General features: G+C 43.2%; 1 protein-coding gene across 1 annotated transcript; it reads left to right on the top strand.

Annotated features, from left to right (window-relative positions):
- Positions 1–1162: 1162 nt before the first annotated feature.
- On the top strand, positions 1163–19283 carry ikzf1 (IKAROS family zinc finger 1 (Ikaros)). Its single transcript, XM_084562072.1, is given in 9 exon segments — positions 1163–1240; positions 1243–1464; positions 5953–6006; positions 6175–6288; positions 12603–12872; positions 14410–14577; positions 16455–16580; positions 17042–17176; positions 17631–19283. Coding segments are annotated over 9 exon segments (1845 nt in total). The 5' UTR covers positions 1163–1188; the 3' UTR covers positions 18335–19283.
- The last annotated feature ends 1425 nt before the right edge of the window (positions 19284–20708 follow it).

Genomic DNA, 20708 nt, shown 5'->3' on the forward strand with positions numbered 1-20708 from the left:
ACAAAAAGGAGAAAAACAACTTATTTTCTAAAAACAGAGAATGAACTCCTGTAACTAAATCAGCTGTGAATTCATAGATGTCTATTGCTGGAACATTATAGTCTGAGGGTATAGCTGAAATCCAGTCAGTGGTAGAAATACAGCAATTAGAGAAAAGACATTATGAATGTCCACTCTGACAACTATTCATATGAGATAATAACGATGGGAGATATTTCAAAATGAGTTTCTTTTCTCTTTTTTTTACTCAAACCAGACGCGTAACTCATTATTTATTTAGAAATGCCATCAATATTAATCCACAATTTATATTTCTTCTAATAAATTCACACCGTGTGTATGTGTGCACGCGTCACTCTGGATTAAATATACAACTGACACCCAGATTGGCGTTACAGAGTGGTTATTGAGAATATTAACGGGGTCTGGATGGCGTCCCGTGGCCGCACGAATGAAGGAAAGGAGGTGGACGGTGCAGATGCAGACGCTGAGCTCAGTGTGTGCCGATGGTTTGCTAATTTACATTTGATGATGGGGGGTGGGGGGGTCTCAGTTTCAAGTCACTTCCAAGCAGTTTTGAATTTAGATGATGGACTCCTGCTGGAACATTTCTAATCTAATGTAAGAATAATAGTAATGGCAGCAGCTGAAACTAATAGATATCTCTGAAGGGTTTGAGGCCAGCGTCGGTTTTTAGATTCCTATGCACCAAACTAGAGGGGGAAACCACATAATACTCATTTAATGCACAGCTGCATGGTGATCTTCTGCAGGACTGAGCCAGTTGCTCACTCAGGATGCACTATATACATCTAAAAACAGAAAGTAATCAAGAGTCAAATGTTGAAAAAAAACAAGAAAAAAAAAAAACAAGCTCAGATTCAAACACAAGCCCACAGCTGCTCTGTGATAAGACAGGATGTGAGAAGGAACCAAATAGAAAGGGTAAAGTCAAATGGATGAAACATTAAAGAGAGAGAAAAAAAACTCATTATATAGGAAAGAAAACACTTGGGTTAATTTCATGGACTACTTCAGCGTGCCAAAACAGGTGACAGAAGGGGAGCTGTCCAATATGCAAGTGAGGAGACCCCCCCATCAGCTTCCTCGGTGTGAATGAAATAAATAAACAATGAATGGTCCACTCTCCTCTCTCGCCTCATCCCATCTCATGCATGGCTGCCAGTAATGGTCTACTGGGTGTCAGCTTTTATTGGCACGGCACAAAGCAAGTGCCAGGGGTTCGGTGGCTCGACTCCCCGCCGCAGACTGTGGATAAAAGCAAGCAAAATGCCTCAGCCGAGCTCAGAGACATAGTCATGTTGGGCTGGAACGAGGAAGTGCAGTGGAGAGGGGAGGGACTCAGGGCGCAGCTCCATGGGGCCGCCGCGGCGCTGCGACCTTCTGCACATGGAGCCGGGGAGAGTTGGAAGAACTTCATACTGCAAACTCAAGGAATAGCAGGTAAAGTGACTTCCACCGCGCTTTTCAGCTCGACACTGCTCTCAAAGGCTAGCGCAAGACCTCTAAACTCAGCTCGTTCGCTCTGAAGCTTTTTAGGAAACATTTGCACCTGACTGGAAAAAAAAAGACTCTCCTTATAGTTTCGATGCAGGTGCGCCGCACCATCAGATCCCGTTTGGTGCGCGTAATGTTCTGCTGCTCCAGGGCATATAACTAATTAACAATGAGAAGTATATTTAAACATTAATTACAAGGAAATAGATTCATGTTGTTTCTACATAGCCAGCAGAGCAAATTACGGGAAGTAGTGGAAATGTTCCCCATTTTCCATGTGTCTTTTTTTCTTTTGGGAACATATGGATAACTTATTTCCCAATCACTTACATTTATATAAAAATCCAACTTCTCAGCTGTGACTCTAATTACGCGTGTGTGTGCCATTTTATCCCGTTTAACGGTTTTTGCTCTCCTGTTATGGCACCTGTTGCAACAGATGTGCGCTCTCGGTGAAGTTCAGATAGTCCCGCAGTACAAGAAGTTTAATAAAACCTAATTTAAAAAAAATAAATAAATAAAACGCGTTTTAATAAATACTAACTTTTCTTTTTTTGGTTTGTTTTTGCCAAGACATAAATTTGTCACGGGGCAAAAAGAAAATCAGCCCGTACGTGCAAATACTTTAGCGCTGCTTAAACAGGAAATCATGAGCTTTACGCACCGAGCAACGCTGCGCCTAAACACGCTTCTCTTAAATTAATAATCGATAAATCCGATAATCTCCCATACCGTTAAGCTTTGTGTTCACCTGTTTGAAACCGAGCCACAGTCTCAGTTAGTCGTTACACGTCTGTAACGTGTGAAGGCACGAAAAAAAAAGAAAAAGGAAAAAGACATATGTAGGCAGGACTGATGAAACTTTTTACACTGCTGACACCGAGGTGGAAAGTTGCTCAGTTGCTCATCAACGCCCAGACAAGAAACCAGAAAGATTCACCATCAAACTGCTGAGGAAATAAAGTGTGTTTCTTTTTTAACACGTTACAAAACCCAAAGTTCCTGGTTGTAGAGGACGAGTTTCCGCATAACAATATTTTTACGCCTCACTATTATTATTATTATTTTTTTAAATCATATTTTACAAGAATATTTACAAAGAATATTTTTGAAAATATTTTTACCCATTATTGATCTTTAATTGTGTGTGTGTGTCATTAATTTGCTCAAATCTGCTGCATCTTAACTTCATGACATTTGATTCTTTGCTCTAACAAGAGAGAAACGTTTAAAATATCAAGATCCAGTCGAGTGAAATGCTATTTTTAATTAGTGTGAAGCATTTAAATTAAGTTTTAAGTTACTTTTAAAGTCGACGCACTCAAATCAGACTAAAATCTAAACACACAAAGAGTAGAAAGCTAGAGAGAAATAAACTGGATTTGAAGATGTTAAAACTCAGACCCCCTACAGTACCTGCACAAATAGGACTTTTTCATATCTCAGTTGGAAAGAGAAGTGCTGCAAATCTGTCTGCAGATACATCATCGTTTCTTGTCAGTATAGAAACACAAGTAGGAGGGTGTGGGGTGTGTGTGTGTGTGTGTGGTGTGTGTGTGTGCTTGGGGGGGTGAGGTGCAGAGGAAGACAGACAGTTATTAAAATGATTGTACTGTCTGAATAGCAGAGTAGCGAAGTGTGTCAGATGCAAATGAAGGAAACTTCTCCTCAGCGCACCTTGACTCTCCCCCTCACCCCCTTCGACAGGCTCCCCGAACACATCTGCTAACTCTGTCTACCCACTTCCACCCATACATTTCATGAATTACTGATGAGAGTCTTCTCCATGTTGCATGTGAACAAAAAAAAAAAAAAAGGTGACCATGCACGGCCCGGCTTGCTTGGTAGCGCACGAGCACCTCTCTTCCTATAATGGCTGATGAAGAAGGCGCCCACGGCTTCATTACTTCATGACAAAACCCACAGACAGAGAGAGAGAGGAAGGGGGGGATTGTTAATTCTGATAATTTCATTCATTGTCAGAGAGATTGTTTCAGTAACTCCCCAATGTGGAAACTTTTAGTGGAGTTTGTGAATAGTGGTTTGTATTGTTTGTGAATCAGAGTGAGGTCAGCCTTAATGAACTCATGTAGTCGTGATAGAGAGCTGCTATTTAGATACTGATGTATTTAAAAGCTTTAACAGCTCTTAAATTAGTCTTTTAATGTTTAAACGTCCGGAAAAAAGTGTGTAAGAAACTCTCTCTTTTTGAAATAATCCTCTCCCCGTTTTTTAATCTTGCGCGTTGCTTCTTGTATTTCCAGTTAGTTTTAAATGTGCTTCATTTATATCTAAATACACACACACACACACACATGCACGCACACACAGCAGCAGCGTAGAAGCTTTCTTTCTCCTGGGTATCCAAGCTTTGCTGGTGTGGTCCTCAGTATCTGTTAACGGTTTCGTTGTTTCTCATCTCCACCCTGCTCCCTGGTGTAGCTTTGCACCTCGCTATGAGCAGACGCCTCTAAACCTCCTCCCTCCCCCCCCAACTTCGACACACCACCGCCATCCACCAAACACACACACACACACACACACACACACACAGGAGGAAGACCGAGAATTCTGTCAACCCACAAGCCTCTTCCTGCCTCTCCTCACTTGACGTACTCCGACCAAAACTGTTCCAGTCCCCCCCGTCTCTGTGTCAGAAGTCTTCTCTGTGACTTCCATTTCACTGGCTGAAAGATTCCACCTGCCCCCATGTCTGTACGCTCGTATACATTGACACTCACACAGCGCCGCGCTTCCTACACACTTCACTTTGATAGTCGAGGAAGTTAAGACAGGTTGATAATGTTTTTAATTTCACAAGTAAGTAAGTAAGACTTAACTTTGTGGCGAGGACAATTCCAGTTTGGATTATCAAGCTGAAGTTCAAATATAAGCAGTAGGCCTGTAACTTGTGGAAAATTAAAACAGCACTGAAAACTTTGTGCCTGAACAGAACAGCTACTTCCTGAATATTCTACTCGCACCTTACTTTCCACAGGCCTACGCAAAGTGGGTTGTGGCTGAGTGTAGGAACTCTCTTCTTTATTTCTGTCGAAGCCCCGCCACCAACACATCCGTGTTTCCCCTCGCACCATCTGCCCAGAAAAAAAAGGGCACATGAGAATATACCTCCCTCTGCCCCCGACCTCCAAACTCCAGATGCTGAAGAGCGCTGCTGTGGAGTCGTAGCTCGGCAGATTAACACGCAACACCCTCGTGTTTGCGCCGAGCAATTCATCTGCACCAGTGACCTTTGCCCCCCCCCCCCTCCTTCTTCCTCCTCCCTTCACACTTGCATCCTGGGTGTCTATAGGCCATCGAGCTCCTGACTTGACTCCGCAGAATATTGTGCGTTGCGACAGAGCGGCCCGGCCGCTTCCCACTATTTGTTCCAAGTGTGTGGAGCCATCTGTCAGTAAAACAGGAAGGCCTAGGTTCCCCTTTTCCCTTGGGCTTGTTTCGCTATTTTCGGGAGCTTCACTTCTCCCTGTGTGGCTGCTTGGACTGGGCAGCGGCCCCACCAAGGGCTTCTTGAAGTGGCGGAGCTGGGGCTGAGGCTGTCGGGCCCATCTGCTGCAGGCTTGAGGGCCATCCATTATTAATGGGGCCACGAGCATTGGTGACTCCTCAGATATTCAGTCCTGGCCGAAGGATCGCTTCTGGACTCGACTGCCTCTTCTCACTAAAAAAAAAAAAAAAAAAAAAGATAAATTAATAAATAAAGAGAACTTCTCTGTCCTTCCGGCCTGCTTTTCTGTCTCTTTTCTTTTTCTGTACCTTCCTGTTGCATTTGCTCTTCTGACATCTAGCCCTCTGGTCGCTATCTACCTCTCTGCCTCCATATCTTACCGCCTCTTTTTCTTTTTCTTCTTCTTCTTCTTCTCTGCTCTCTCTCTCTCTCACTCCCTCTCTTTGTTTCTGACTGTGGCTTGCTTGTGTCTGTGCTCGGGCCGCGGGCTCAGCGATGCATGTTCAGCAAATTAGAGAGAACACGAGCGCCGATCAGCTGGGCCACGGCAAACACCCGCATCCTCGGTGACCTGGGGGCCAGTTAATTTTCTGCTTAATTTTGCGGCAGTCAGTTTGCATTTTTGGATGATTACGTGGCAGGAAATTAACAATAAATAACAAATGTGGTCTGAAAGCCCATTCCCGGCGACCCCGCGCCACCAGCGGGCTCCATCAGCCCGAGCCAAGCCACTCTCCGATTCAGTCTCTCTGTCAGACTTGTAATGAAAATGTCTGTAATTCTTTGTAATGAAATGCGGGGGACAGTGGTATGTCTGCGGCTGTGACAAGAGTGATCTCGCTGAGGTGACTGAGTCACACCGAGAAGTACACGCTTTACTCCACTCTAGCTTTTTATAATGTTGTTTCTCATCCTGCACTTGATTAAACCTAGATGCATCTAAATCTCCATCTCCCTCCCATTAGAGTACCTGCACCGCATGGAGACAGAGGAGGCCCAGGAAATGGCCCAGATGCCAGGTAAAAGCTTACCTACTGCATGATTGAGCTGTAGAGTGCACAAAGTAGATACAATAGGCCACAAACAGGGTCTCACAACACCCGGAGGTAATTTTGCTTCCCCCGAATGAGTCGCATCTTGGGGTTGCGCGGTGAGTGATGGGTGTTTGCTGGTGTGTGTCTCCCCAGGCAGGGACAGCCCCCCTGCCAATGAAGCGTCCGAGGAGGCAGAGGAGCCCATGGCGGTCCCTGAGGACCTGTCAGCCAGCTCCACCCACCAGCAGAACAACAGAGGGGACAAAGGTACGAGGCGACTTCTCACCAAGCGCACCCACAGCCACTCACATCACCACACATGCTTGAGTAAATCCAAAAATTAAATAAACAAATTAAGTGCTACGTTAATCAAAATGAGTCCAAACCACTGAAGCGCCTTAGTGTGTTCATTCCCAAAGCATCCAAATCAGGGTAAAAGAGTTAAGTGAAGGTTATGTCAGGATCAAAAGAGCAACATATATATGTATTAGGAGAAAAAAAAGAAGCATCAAAGTGTTTTTATAACTTAATCCCATGAACATCCAGAGGGAGATGTTTTCAAATCCCTTGGAAAAATTAATTTAAAGCTGCAAAGAGACACATTTAGGTCATTGGCAGGAAAGGTGAAAGAAAAAAAAAAAAACTTTGATCCATGGCATGTCATTAATAAGCCGAATCTTAAGGAATAGCTAATGTGGCCTTGATTCGAGTTTGTGAACAGCAAGCCAGGGAATATCATGGTGAAAATAAGGATGAAGCACCAGTGAGAGAGGGAGGGAGAGAGGGGACTCACACCAGTGGCGTATATTTATCTCCTAAGATGGACGGTTTGTAATAAAAAAAAAACAGGGCTGCTCGGTTTTCATGTGACATTTAGTTTTTATAAGATCAATAACGCGGGCGTAGCTTGTTAACGCTGTGAAGCAGACTGTGGCCCCTGAACGTTCCCAAAAATGTTAGCCCACATGAAAGTGAAGCTCGTTTATTGAACTAATTTGGTAAAAATCTTCAACAGATGGCACGTAAGGAAGCTAGGGATGAACAGAAACAGTTAGAGATGCAAGAAGACTTGGAAGAGGTGATGAGAAAAACAATTGTTTTCGTTGTGAAAGAAAAACCAGCGCGATGGCTCAAATTTGACCGCCCCCCCCCTCCTCGCGCCCTCCTTTTTTGTCAGCGTCTTTTCGCTCCTCCAGATAACGGCAAAGATTGGCAGCGCACGGTCAAAAATAAGATGCGAGAGGAAACTGAAATAGGATGTGTAAGAGTTTCCTAAGAAGAACTTGCCATCAGACAGTTTCAACACTCCTGGAGATAAAGAGTTCAGGAACACGGCCAAGCCAAGAGAGAGTGAGAGAGAAAGAGAGAGAGATCAGCACATCACTGCACCACATAGGTCACACACCTGCACACACACACACACACATGTTTACTCACAAAGGCCCTATCTACTCACAGATAGGGCCCAAGTCAACGCAGGCTGCTGAACATGCGATGACATCGGAACAATTAAGAAACCCTCGAGTCAGGAAGTGTGTGCGGAGTTTTAAAATGTCTGTGTTCATCTCAACTAAAAATAAATAAATATCAGTCAAAATCAGTAGATGTTTGAATTCTACAGGCAGCACATAAAGAAAGAGGGCAGAGGTGGCGGGCTGGATGTCTGTATGACCTTATGCATGAGTTTCTGTTCATTCCCTTCACAGGCGTGTGTGTCTATATAGGGACAGAGAGAAAGAAGGGAAGTGCAAGTATCTGGTACATCTATGCATCGCTGCCTCTGTGATAAAAGCCCGAACGAGTTATAATTATCACCCAGGATCATGCGCTGCTCAGTTCTCTTTAGTGAAAATAGGCAAAAACAGGGGGACTATATGTGGGACACGGGACCTCAAAGTATCGAAAGCTCTAAACCTCAAAACCAGGGTAGTTTCCTGTTGCAAATAAGCTTTCACAGCCTGGGATCGTTGTCGCACATTCACAGTTCACAGTTCACAGTTTGCGCAGCTCGGTTTTCTACTGAGTTAATCAGAAATGCCAATCATTTTATCGCACGGTGTGGCTTGAACGAAATAATAATAATAAAAAAAAATAACCGCAGAGACGTTTTTGGTCAAAGTCACAAGGCAGTGACATGACCCCCGCACAACGTCCCAGTGAAACGATTTCTCTTTCACTTTCAGTGATTCAGACGGAGCCTCTGCTATTTCAGACACATGAGACATGATATGTCTAGTTCCCGAAAACATGGAGGCAATGTCAGAAAAAAGAAAAAGAAAAGAAACCGTGCAGAGGAGGAAAAGCAAGCTGTTTTTGGTGTTCCTGCAAGTTGTGTCGAGTGTGTTGCTGGGGTGGTTTAACACATGTGGTTCCTCTACCTTGCACACAGGGTTATTTTCAGGCAGTGAGAACAGCACAAGTCAGTAACAGGAACCTCCAGCAGGCTCCCTGCGTTTCCCCGCTGCAGAACTAACACGTTTGCTAGCTTGCTAATCTACCATTAATCCTTTGCCAATATGGCTTGTTTATTTCCACTTTACACGCCGTGCTAATACTCAGACGTTTTTATTCGTTTGCCACATCTCTCTCTCTCTCCCTCTCTCTCTTGTCATTTTTCCATCCTCTGCTGCAGCATGTGCTCTCCCCAGTCTGCAGATTAGCTCCACGTCAGGTCGTAACCAATTCACCGAGCTCTGTTTGTCTGCCGCGCGACCTGACACCTGCTTCCCAAAACGAGCAAATCAGGATGTGTGATCATGACAAACATGATGGTATAAAGTAAAAGCCTTCTTCCTATTCCCAATTTAGTCACAACTTCCCCATATCCATGAGAAGTAGGTGTCAGCCCAGCGTTCATGGTTCCCTTCTGTCTGTCTTCAGCCGCCTGATAACCTGAAAGCTTTGCTGGTGTATAAAATGACATCAGATACAGGTTTCAGCCACGCTGTTTCCTGAAAGCATACAGCTGCTTTAGTGTTATTCTTGGATCGGTTCTGCATTTCCACGGGCAGAAAAAAAAAACTAGTTTAGAAAGATGCATTTTTATTCATTAATAGAATTTTATAGCATCCATTGATATTTAAAAAAAACCCTAAATTAAATAAAGGGTGGTTAAAGTGGTGCAGTTATCAAGTTTTGCTTTCGAGCTCTATGCAAATAGATGGAACTTTATCATTTGAAAAAAAAAAAAAACCTCCCCTTCTCTCACTTACATCATCAATGAAGATCCCTGAAGTTAGTGGTTCAAGTGAGAACTTCGTAAACATGCGAGGCAACATGTGCAACGTAGCCCGACAGAAAGCTGACTGTGAACGTGCAGGTTTTATTTCTCTTTCACATTTGCAACAGAAACATGTCAGGTACTTTCTTCAGGAAGTTCTTCTCTTTTCTTTCTTTCAAGCGTGCACAGATTTTTGGACTAGCTAACACTATTAACATTAAAGCAGTTAGCTAAAAGTCAGGGATGAGTAGTTAAAATAGTAAACAAGCTTAGACATGGCTGTCATGACTTCTGCCATTAGCTTGTAGACTAGCTTTTTGAAACCTCAGCCCAAAACCAATGTTGGTTTTTTGTTGTTGTTTTTTTTTCAAATGGGACGTGACCACATTTGAAAAATGACTCAGAACCGGGGGACTACTTGAGCCTAGTCATTCAAAACCATAAACTAATTAGAAAAACGTTTAATGCGATAATAGAGCAAGGCTACTTTAGCCTGATGTAACCCAATTTTTATCAGAATGCCCTTGGGATTTTATTATGGGACGTCTTTCTATCACATTTGGATAGTCCTACAACCAATCAGAGCAAAGAAGGATGTGACAAATACCTTAATTGCTGTTAATTGCTCGTCCTTTAAAGTTAAGGACTCTGAGCTGCTCGCTTTTCCAATGACAACCATTTTGTTGTAAGCAAATCCAACTCCACAGCGCACAGAAAACATGTACGACTATGTGGCTAGCTCATAAAGTCCTCCAACATGATTTTATCGGAACGACACATCGTTGCAGGAGCATAATAAATTCCCAACGGAGCCACTCCAGATCAACTTTCAGGCCACAAAAACAAAAGAAAATTGTAGGCTCTGGCTTCGAGGCTAACACGACCTTCGCAGCTGAATAATATTGTGAATAAAGCGTCGCCCCCTGGTGGCCATTAGAAATAATGCAGCTTTAAATTACTTCCAGACCAGGAGGACTCGTCCACAACTTTTATATATTATTATATTTAAATTGATCAAATTAGCCAAAAGTAACAGATAAATGGTTAACGGGTTAGCTAAAAGTCGTGGATACAGCAAATGTTTGTAAAAATGGTTAAATGTACTAGTTAAAAATAACAGATTACTGTTAAAAGACTGTGGTTAAATAGTTAAAAAAAAGATAGTGGCAGGAATTTTTTGAAAAAATATTATAAATAACAAATAAAAGAGGAAATAGTTGAAAGCCTCAATTCAAAAAATAGAGAAATATCAAAAAGGAAAAGAATAAACTGGTTAAAATGTATAAATAGTAGTAAATGTAGTAGTAGTAAAATGATTGCTTTAGGAGTTGAATTAGTTTGCTTAAATTTATGGATAAATGGTTTAAATTAATTAATGGTGTTAGTATCCACTGTGAGTTATAACACCTAAAACCAGGGAACTTGTAGGTGAAACTAAAAGTATTATGTCAGAGTGTGTTGACACAGTAAATCCCCGCTTACATACACTGATCATTGTCGCAATGCAGAGACATTTTGGATGCACATGTCCCATGTTAACCTATTCAAACACACATCTGTAACGTAGCTATTCCTCCGTATAGAAAAGCGAATCCTGTCCGTTGCGTGCACGGCCGGTGCCTCTCTTATCTCATCTGCACTGCAAAACGACAAGAGTTTCTCCACACGAATTCAACAGTTAAAACGTGTCGTGCAAAAGAAAAAAAAAAAAAAAGAGTTGCATGGAGATGGACGGTCGGATTATGTGGCTTTGATCGGAAAGGCTTTTATCGACAAATCCTGCACAGTTCTCGTGTTTCTCTCCACCTCCGGCCTCGTATGGGAGATACGTACTTTATGGAACCTGCAGTGACTCTTGGTGAAAGCAGGACTCCTGCAAAACAGAAAAAATAAAACAAAACCTGTTACAGTTACAGGCTGTTTTACAATTCCTTTCCCATGCTTCCCTTTCTGTCACTTCTCCATAATTCTTAGTATTTCAGTTAGACAGGCCCTCTTTCTGAAGCTTCCCCTTTTCCATAGATTCCTATATTTCATGATTTCCACTTCTTCCTCTTCTGTTGTACAAACAGAGGTAGAGGCATGGGGAAATCAGGCTGCCACCGTGACATGCAAACCACAGGTTGGTAGCTGTGGGACTTACTTGATCTGTCAGTTCTCTTAAAATATTGCTAAACCAGTCTGGTGGGAAAAGAAGGAGCCGGTTATTCTTCGGACACTTCTCCTTTCTGATCACTTTGGGAACACCAGACAACAAATAGACACTGCAGTTCCACAAATAACAGCTGGCTTTTGTTGCATTTTCCCTTTTGTGCTTTTTTAAAAAAAGCTGTAAAATATTTAAATTAGACCCCTGTAAATGTACAAGATTGCGAGAAGGCCATGTGTGAGTCTGCCGGAGTGTGTTTGCCTGAGCTCATGCTCACTCCGCTGCTCTCATAGACACCGCGCTCGTCCTTAGTTTCACACTGCTTCCTGTGTCTCTGTTTCCTGTTTATCTTGCTGTCAATTCTTTCACCAAAGTGTGATGGTGTGAGATGATCGGCGCCTCTCTTCGTCTCATCGCCGACATCCCCACTCAGTAGACATGCTATCCACCTGTAAATAGTATGCGCAGTTTTATCAGAGAGAAACCGACGAGCTTAGGCTGGTCTCGGCTTGATCCTCGCTTTTCTGAGTTTTCTCAGGCTCGACTCGCGACAAAATTAAAATAAGAAAGGGGGGAGTTTTTAACGAAGTTTTGATGCAGCATCCCGCTCCACATGAAAATGTCACAACGTGCACTAAGAAGGAGGCTTGTCATTGCGAAACCGCTGCTGCCCTAGTTTGATCGCAGTGCAGTTCCTGTGTTTTCACATGCAGTTTCTATTCCAACAGTAGAAATAGGGAATGAGCAGAGCCACACTGACTAAAATACCAAACTAAATGAGTCCAAATAAAAGCCATGAGGCCATATTTAATCATAGTGACAAAATTAAAAGGTCAGTTTCACTGCTGCAAATCATGTGATCAATGAGCAGCTTCTCATGTCATTTAAATATACATACTTAATGTAGAACTACCTTATTATAAATTGTGCAGATATTTTAAAACAAAGACAATTAAATGCCACAATTAGAAACAATACTTAGTGATAATGAAGAAAGGTTAGAACAAGCACTTTTAGAGATGATGAAATATTTCTTAATTTAGTGAGGAAAGTCAAACAGCTTCAGAAAAGGCTTCAACACAGTGTTAGTGTAAACAGCTCTCTGTTCTCATGTCACACTGGTTAAAAAATCTCTAGTATTTAACATCATGACAGAACCAAATGCTCGTGTTCTAAACCGTGGCCCCCCCACTCCCTTGCCCTCTTTTCCAGCCTGTAACATTAAAGTTGAGGCTCGCAGTGATGAGGAGAATGGGCTGGCCTGTGACATGAATGGCGTGGAGGAGGAGGAGTGCGCGGAAGACTTGCGCGTGATCGATGCCTCGGGGGCCAAGGTGAACGGCTCACAGCCGAGCCCCGAAGCCAAGGCCTTCTCCTCGGCCGGCGGTATCCGGCTGCCCAACGGGAAGCTCAAGTGCGATATCTGTGGGATAGTTTGCATTGGCCCCAATGTGTTGATGGTGCACAAGCGAAGCCACACCGGTAAGCCCTACCTTTGCACCCATGCTCACTGCTCCTCCTCTTATTTAGAGCAGGTCTTTAGACTTAAAAAAAAAAAAAAAAAGCCAAAAAGGAAGATCTTAGAGTAGTTGTCTCCTACGTAGCTTAGTATCTTCTTCAAATACAGACAAACATCAGTGATAAGAGTCTTTAGAAATAAACTTCATGTGTTTGCAGTCCCCCTTATACTCACTTGTAGCTGCAGTTAATGGCATGCTTGCGTTTGGCTGTATGCGTGTAGACACTCCTTTCGTGCGTGAAATAGGCTTGAAGCATACCATTAGCGTTCATTACTGTTCATCTAAAGGTCTCTGAATTACCACATGACAATCAGCACTGACTGATCAAGTTATTGCGCGATAAAGTAGCAGAAACAAACTTGGTCCAAGAAAAATAAATAAAAAAAAATTTACAAAAAAAAGGAAACAGTCGAGAAAAAGGATATCTGCAGCAATTAAATGGAAATCTCCACGACGTGACAATTATCTGGCTATTAAAAGTTTTTCAAATTTCAAAATTGATATTCTATTGTAATGGAGCCAAACCAGTGGTGGGGAACATTTGTGAAAAAGGCACTTAACTGTCAAGCTTTAGAAACTAATGAAACTCAAAATGGAAGAAAGGAACACTAGACTAATGTAAATGCAAAAGAAAGTACAATAAAAGATATAATGAAGTGCCTCCTATTTAAATAGAAAATATTCTGTGGCGAGTCTTTGCTCCTGAAATGCATTTTTAATGAATTTCCTTTTTTATATATTTTTGCTGCTTCACTGGTGACTCTTATTTTATGTGGGGCCTTTGAGAAAAAAAAAAAAAAAAAAGCCATATTAAAACGTTCTCACAGAATGCCACAACACTCGGAGAGGCTGGATATTGGTTTATTCCAGAGGCGCTGATCAGGAAGACTGGCTCTCAACACAAAGTGTTTCCTCCGCTTTATTCAAATGAGGCTGAATTTGCATTGTGATGTGCCGCTCTTATTTTAGAGACGAAGAAGAGGAAAAAATGAGATTTTCAGATCAAATTGACCTAGGCAATGGTGCATTACGGAACTGGCAGGCTGAGTCTGAAAGGCTCTTGTTCGATCAGAGCGCCAGAAGTCGGTGGGGCAGGGGGGAGCATGGAGAGATGGAGTGTCACTCTGCTGTGAAACCCTCCCACAGGCTGCTGGATCGCTCTCCGCCCCGGAGACGCTCCATCATCCAGCTTGTTCTGGCGCTCGGCGTGCTTGTAGTGCAGTGACCTCGCATTCCCGCTGCAGCTTCACAGTAGTCGCAGAGAAAAGACAAAGACTTTGCGCTTTTATTGTTGTCAGTGGAGGGATCAGACTAGTCTAGATTAGTCAGATTAGTTAAATCCACAAAAACACAACAAAATTACAAACTGCCTGATCAAATACTTATAAACATATGTGTGCCAGTACATTGACATTCAAGTTATTCTTGTTTTCCAGTGCGTTTTTTTTCTTCCGCTTTGCAGTAACGTGTGTCTGTTCTGTGTCTGCTCTCGTCCTCAGGAGAACGTCCGTTCCAGTGCAGCCAGTGCGGTGCCTCTTTCACCCAGAAGGGCAACCTGCTGCGTCACATCAAGCTTCATTCGGGGGAGAAGCCCTTCAAGTGTCACCTGTGCAGCTACGCCTGTCGCAGGAGGGACGCCCTCACCGGCCATCTACGCACCCACTCGGGTGAGTATGCAAAAGGTCACCCGTACTGAAAACTTCTGCTCTCATGGTAATTCTAGGCACGCTGGGTGGAAGCCTTTACAAAAGGGATGGCAACTTCTGCAGCGCACACAGCGAGACCTCCGGACTATATAAGGGGAAGTTGACAGGGTGTAGATATGGTGTCACTTTTTTTTTTTTTTTTTTCTTTGCAAATGTTTTGCAGAAGTATGTGTTAATGAAATTTGGCTGTAAACAGTGCGGTTGTTAAGGATAGTTTAACAGAGCGCTGGAGGAATAGCCTGCAGGACTGCTGTTGCATTACATTTGTGGTCAGAATGTGACAGAACATAAGTGACAAAAATGAAAGCATTGTGATGATGGCCGGCTTGCACAGACTGCTAAGCCCGATTAAATTAAAAGGCTGCACAGAAAGCACCAAAGGCAAACTGTGGAGGGCTGTACCTATGATATTAAGCATGAGAATAATATTATAATGATAGTATTATGTAATAAATCACAAAAGCTTCCTGTCTGTGGGACTCCACTCTTTGGTACCTATTGTACACATGAGTAGCAGACATATAAAGAAAAGTCTGAATAATTTCTTTTACATTTTTGCAAACAGGACTAAGCATTGCCTTTGCATTTACCTACTTTTAGCTGCAGAGTAATTCGTATCAGGTCTTCACGACACCCGGATGATGTACGACAAACTGATTCACAATGATGCGACTGAAAGGACGTTTTATGCCTCTGTGACGTATAAGCTGTGGCAGTGATTCATGCCCACGGCTGTAGCCAGAAAAAGTCTCCCTCCCCCTCCTTCCCCCAAGATTTGTTTTTGTTATCATTCATATTTGTCACATTTCATTCATTCAGTTGCATTACCACCAGCCGTCAGTGCAGGATCAAACGTAAGCCACAGTGCTGAAACAGCCACTCTTTATTTTACTGTGCTGGTGCAAGACAGAGGAAATTACTCACCATGATTTAGTTTTTATTCGCAGAACAAAAGTCCCTCGAAACTTCTTCCTGAATTCCCCGTAAATATAGAGGATGTGACCCGCAGTCTGACCCTGAGCAGTATTTATATAACAGCAGCAGCCTGGGAAATATAGAACGCACGTAGCATACGCAGTAAATAAAAAGTTGACGCGACGGTTTCAGAACCATGGACAGTGCTGACGTAGATGAGAGGGTTAATGTGTAAATTGATTATGATGATGGGTGTTTTTTTTAACCAAAGAATTATCTTAAGTGGGCGGCACAGTGGAGTGGTGGTTAGCACTGATCCCTCAAAGTATCTTTTGCTTATCCTGTAGAGGTTTGCAGGTGGTCTGGAGTCTATACCAGCTGTCATAGGGCAAGAGGCAACCTGGACAGGACCTGGACTTGTCATTCATGACTATTAATAAATTATTTGACTACATGGTCTACCTCTTTGAAATGGTGGAAATACAAAAATTTTAAAGTCTACTTGTGAACTGTTACTGCCGGGTCTGTTGCTTGGTTTTTCTGTTTTTTTCTGTCTTTTCTTTCTCCGACCACAGTTCATGCCAAACACCTAGTCTGTCCTTTTCTTCTTCTTCTACTTGCTCAAAGTGGAAGTGTAACACTCATCCCGTCCTGTGCTCTTCCAGGAAGGAGTTTAGAACAACACGCTCGGTTAAACCTGTCTCAGTGTTGGTATATGGTCTACTACTGGTACTCAAAGCCCTTTACAGTCACAATGACACATCTTCCCATTTGTTCACAAAAGCGCTCAGAAATTCACACGCAACTGCCTCCAACTTGGAGCATCTCAGAGTCCAGTGTCTTGCTCAAGGACACTTTACTCAGCAATAGTTGTCACTCGTACAGTTTTCACTGATGTAATGTTGTTGTTTTTTTTTTCACAGTTGGAAAACCCCACAAATGCGCTTACTGCGGACGAAGTTACAAGCAGCGCAGTTCTCTCGAGGAGCACAAGGAGCGGTGTCACAACTACCTGCAGTGCATGGGCCTGCAAAATAGCATCTACTCAGGTTTGTGCCGCACGAGGCGCTCTCTTAACTTTCACCCAGATCTAATGACCTACTTAACCTCGGGCACGGGACTTCTCTAGGCACGCGGCAGTGTACCTTGCTGACTGTGTTGATGTTGCTAAATGTGCAGACGTTTGCAACCGTTCTTTGGGTGTCCAAAACAACTGCAGAGCTAATTAAGACCGTTTAACCACCGCGTTTGTCCATGTGTATTTATGAATTATCGTGCAACTCCATCTTAAAGTCTAGCAACCCATCTGTCATCATCAGTGCGCATGAAGAAAACCTATATTTTTAAACCAAGTGCTTCACACGTGTCAGTATAGTCCGCTCTGTGCTCTTGGGGAGGGGAAAATAAAAAGCAAAAACCTTCAGGCATGTGTTATCAGGCACCTGTTCATCACTTTAAACAGGACAAGTTACTTTGACTCTGAAATCTACTTCTCTGTCTTGCTTTCCAGTAGTAAAGGAAGAAAGCAACCAGAATGAGCAGAGGGAAGACTTAAGCCAGACGGGATCTGACAGAGCCTTGGTGCTAGACAGACTAGCTAATAATGTAGCTAAGCGTAAGAGCACTATGCCACAGAAGTTTGTGGGTAAGGGCTGAATATCTGCTTCCTTTGTGTGAATACAATGCTACGCTACTCTTGCTGAAAAATAAATAAATAAATAAATAACTGCTGCACCTACAAAAAGCTGCATTAGGTGAAGCTGCAATGTGTTTTGTGTTCGTTAGGTTTTTCTGAGCCAACCCTGGTTTCTGCACAGTGCATGGAGTACAGCCTGAGCCTTTAAATCTGTTCACTAGATAAAGCTTTAACATGTCTGATCTGTTTCATTCTTTATGTTCATTTTAAATAATAACAATAGTATTTTAAGACGCAGAGGGATGTGCTAGTATCACGCTAGAAATAAGACCAGTGACAGCAAGTCAGTTTCAAAGCCAGCTAGTGAAGTGCAGGCTCAGCATGAAGATGGTGAGATGACAGGATGTAGGTGAAAGTTTCAGTTTAACCTTCACGTTACACTTGTCTCCTTTTGGCCCCTCAGGAGACAAACGTCTGTCAGACCTCTCTTACGACGGAGGAGCAGGCGAGATGATTCAGCCCCACGTCATCGACCAGGCCATCAACAGCGCCATCAGCTACCTGGGGGCCGAGTCGCTGCGGCCTCTGGTCCAGACCTCCCCTGCCTCCTCTTCTGATGTGGCTCTCGGGTCCATGTACTCCCTCCACAAGCCAGGCACAGAGGGCCACTCGGGGACGGGCTTGTCAGCTAAAGACAGTGCGGCTGAGAACCTGCTGCTGCTCTCAAACTCCAAGTCCGCGTCCAGCGAGAAGGACGGCTCGCCCAGCCACAGCGGCCAGGACTCCACGGACACCGAGAGCAACAACGAGGATCGCCCAGGCGGCACGGCCCCCGGCCTCATCTACCTGACCAACCACATCACCTCGGGGGTGAGGAACGGCGTGCTGCCCCTGGTGAAAGAAGAGCAGCAGAGGCAGTACGACGCCATCCGGGCCAGCATGGAGATGGCCTCCGAGGGCTTCAAAGTGGTGACGGCGGACGGGGAGCAGGTGAGGGCGTACCGGTGCGAACACTGCCGCGTCCTCTTCCTGGACCACGTCATGTACACCATTCACATGGGCTGCCACGGCTTCAGAGACCCCTTCGAGTGCAACCTCTGCGGCCACCGGAGCCAGGATCGATACGAGTTCTCCTCCCACATAACGCGGGGCGAGCACCGCTACTGAGCCCCTCCGACCAGAGAACACACACACAGACAGAGAGGATTGGAAAATACGCCACACTCACTCCCTCACAGACAAACTCCTGCAATAAATGCATAGAAATACATCATGTAAAATACACTGTTGATGTCTATATGTTGTGTTGTTGTTTTTTTTTGTTTTTTTTTTAAACAAGGTATGCATGTTTATTGACAGATTAATGTATACAACTATTAAAAAAAAGTATTTTCATTACAGTAGGACTGGCTCATGTAAAGAAACAAAACCCTGAAAACATTACAGAGTTACTGTGCCACATTCTTCATGAATCCAGTATTTATCGTTGCCAGAAATATATACGTGTGCAGACGTGTCCTTTCTTTTGGGAAACAATTTTTTTTTTTTTTAGAGAGATTTAAAATACATATTAAATAAAATACAAAAAAATTAAAAAAGAACAAGATATGCATCTTCACACTGGTATTAAATACAATCAGTAAAAAAACCTAACAATCGATGTAGATAAAGCCGCAGTTCTTTACCAGGTTTGACCCGTTCTTGTGTTTGTAATAACCTACATATTATTTATGAAACATTTACACGCCTGTCTGTTTTTTTGTTTTTTTTTGTATTTATTACAGTGATCGATGTTTGTCTTATAGAGTAGTAAAAGATGCATCTTTTCGACTGTGCTATAGGTGTGTTTAAGGTGTTTAAGGTGACACATGACTGCTGCTGGAAGCCATTTTTAGTTTTATCCAAAAAAAGAAAACAGAAAAAAGAAACATGTTACCCTGGACTTGTTGTTTTATACCTGACGATAGAGTCGTAAAATGAAAATAACCTCATTTGAAGGAAACTTTCTGCTTGCAAAAATATCAATAAAGGATATTTTATATATGCACACAGAGCTGGGAAGTGTTTTATTTATTTAAATTATGCCTGTACAAATAAAGATGCCATTATTAATGTGTTTTTTTTTGCAGATATTTTTTTGTGGCAGATGCTTAAAGGGAGTATTTTGTATTGGAAACACTGGCCAATAATAAACACTTGTCAGAGGATATGGAAATGTCCACTTTAAAATGTTTGAAGCCTTTCATAAATTAGGGTCGAGAACAATAATTCCTGTATTTAATGGACGGACTTGACGCTCCTTTTTCCCCCTCTCACACTCAAACTTTCTGAAATCATTAAGTTCAGACGTCATTCAGGATGCCGCTCGCTTCTACCTGTCAAGCAAGAATGAGTGAATGAATGACTGGCATTTGTGTAAAAAACACACTGCCAGACAATTAGTGTGTGCCTTCAAAATGCAGTCTGCAAATAACAACAGAATGAAATACTGTTCTATTCTTCTGTGTTTTGCATAAAGCATTTTACTTCATTTTATTTAGTAAACTAGCAAAAGGCCAAATGACAGGTACCGCTAGCCTGACACATCACAATGGCATCTGTCTGCACAGCACAGGGACCCTTGTGTTAACAGAGTGGTGGCAGAACAAGCAGCACACACACAAAAGCATGCCGACGTATGCCTCGTCCACGACCTGAAGAGCCTCAGCCTCCGAGGAGCGGCGGCGGCAGCGGAGAGCAGGGACAGAGAGGATCAGCCACTGGAGCAGAAGGCAGGGGCCGGGGCTCTGAGGGCCAGGCCCGTCTGGAGAGGCTCGCCGAGGGCCGGCGGAGGAGCTCGGCAGCGGCGTGTGGAGACAGCCTCGTCCAGATGGCTGCTGTGTGATTTAGCAGAAACGGGAAGCAGCTGTGGCCAGCGCCGAGTCCCCCACGCTTGACTGGGACCCAGCAGTGGGAGGGGTGGGGTGGGGTATTTGCATGAGAGGGATAATCTGGCCAACCCGGTGTGGCCCTGCCAGAATCCCAAATCTCACTTGCCCTTTCAGCCCAGCTGACTGAAATACTCCTTCAAGAACCAGATTTACCAAAAGCTGTTGAGGGGATCCAACAAGACGACAGCACTCAAGATTATTTTTAATGTGGAATTATATCTTTTTAATGGATGAAGATAAAGGAACATTTCCTATCAGAGTTTCTCAACATACACAGTTAAATTATATTTCATTGTCTCTCTTGGCATTTCATCACATGGGTGTCTATTTAGGAATGCAAATGACAAAACGACAATATTTTTGCATTTTCTTTTCACTTTACTGCATTTATTTAAATCTTTCATTCATTTTCAGGTCGAGATTTTGCATTAAATACATTGGATTATATAGTTAGAAATGAAATCCACTCTTATGACTTGGTGCTTCTTGTACCGTGGTCGGAGCCCCTGTCACATTTTAGATGCCTTTAAATTAGTTTGTCCACCTCTCTTGGAACCTATTATATGGTTTAATTTGAAAAACTGGTCCTTCATTCATTCAATCATCTTCTG

This window comes from Chelon labrosus (genome assembly GCF_963514085.1).
Source record: "Chelon labrosus genome assembly, chromosome: 15".
Classification (NCBI taxonomy): domain Eukaryota; kingdom Metazoa; phylum Chordata; class Actinopteri; order Mugiliformes; family Mugilidae; genus Chelon; species Chelon labrosus.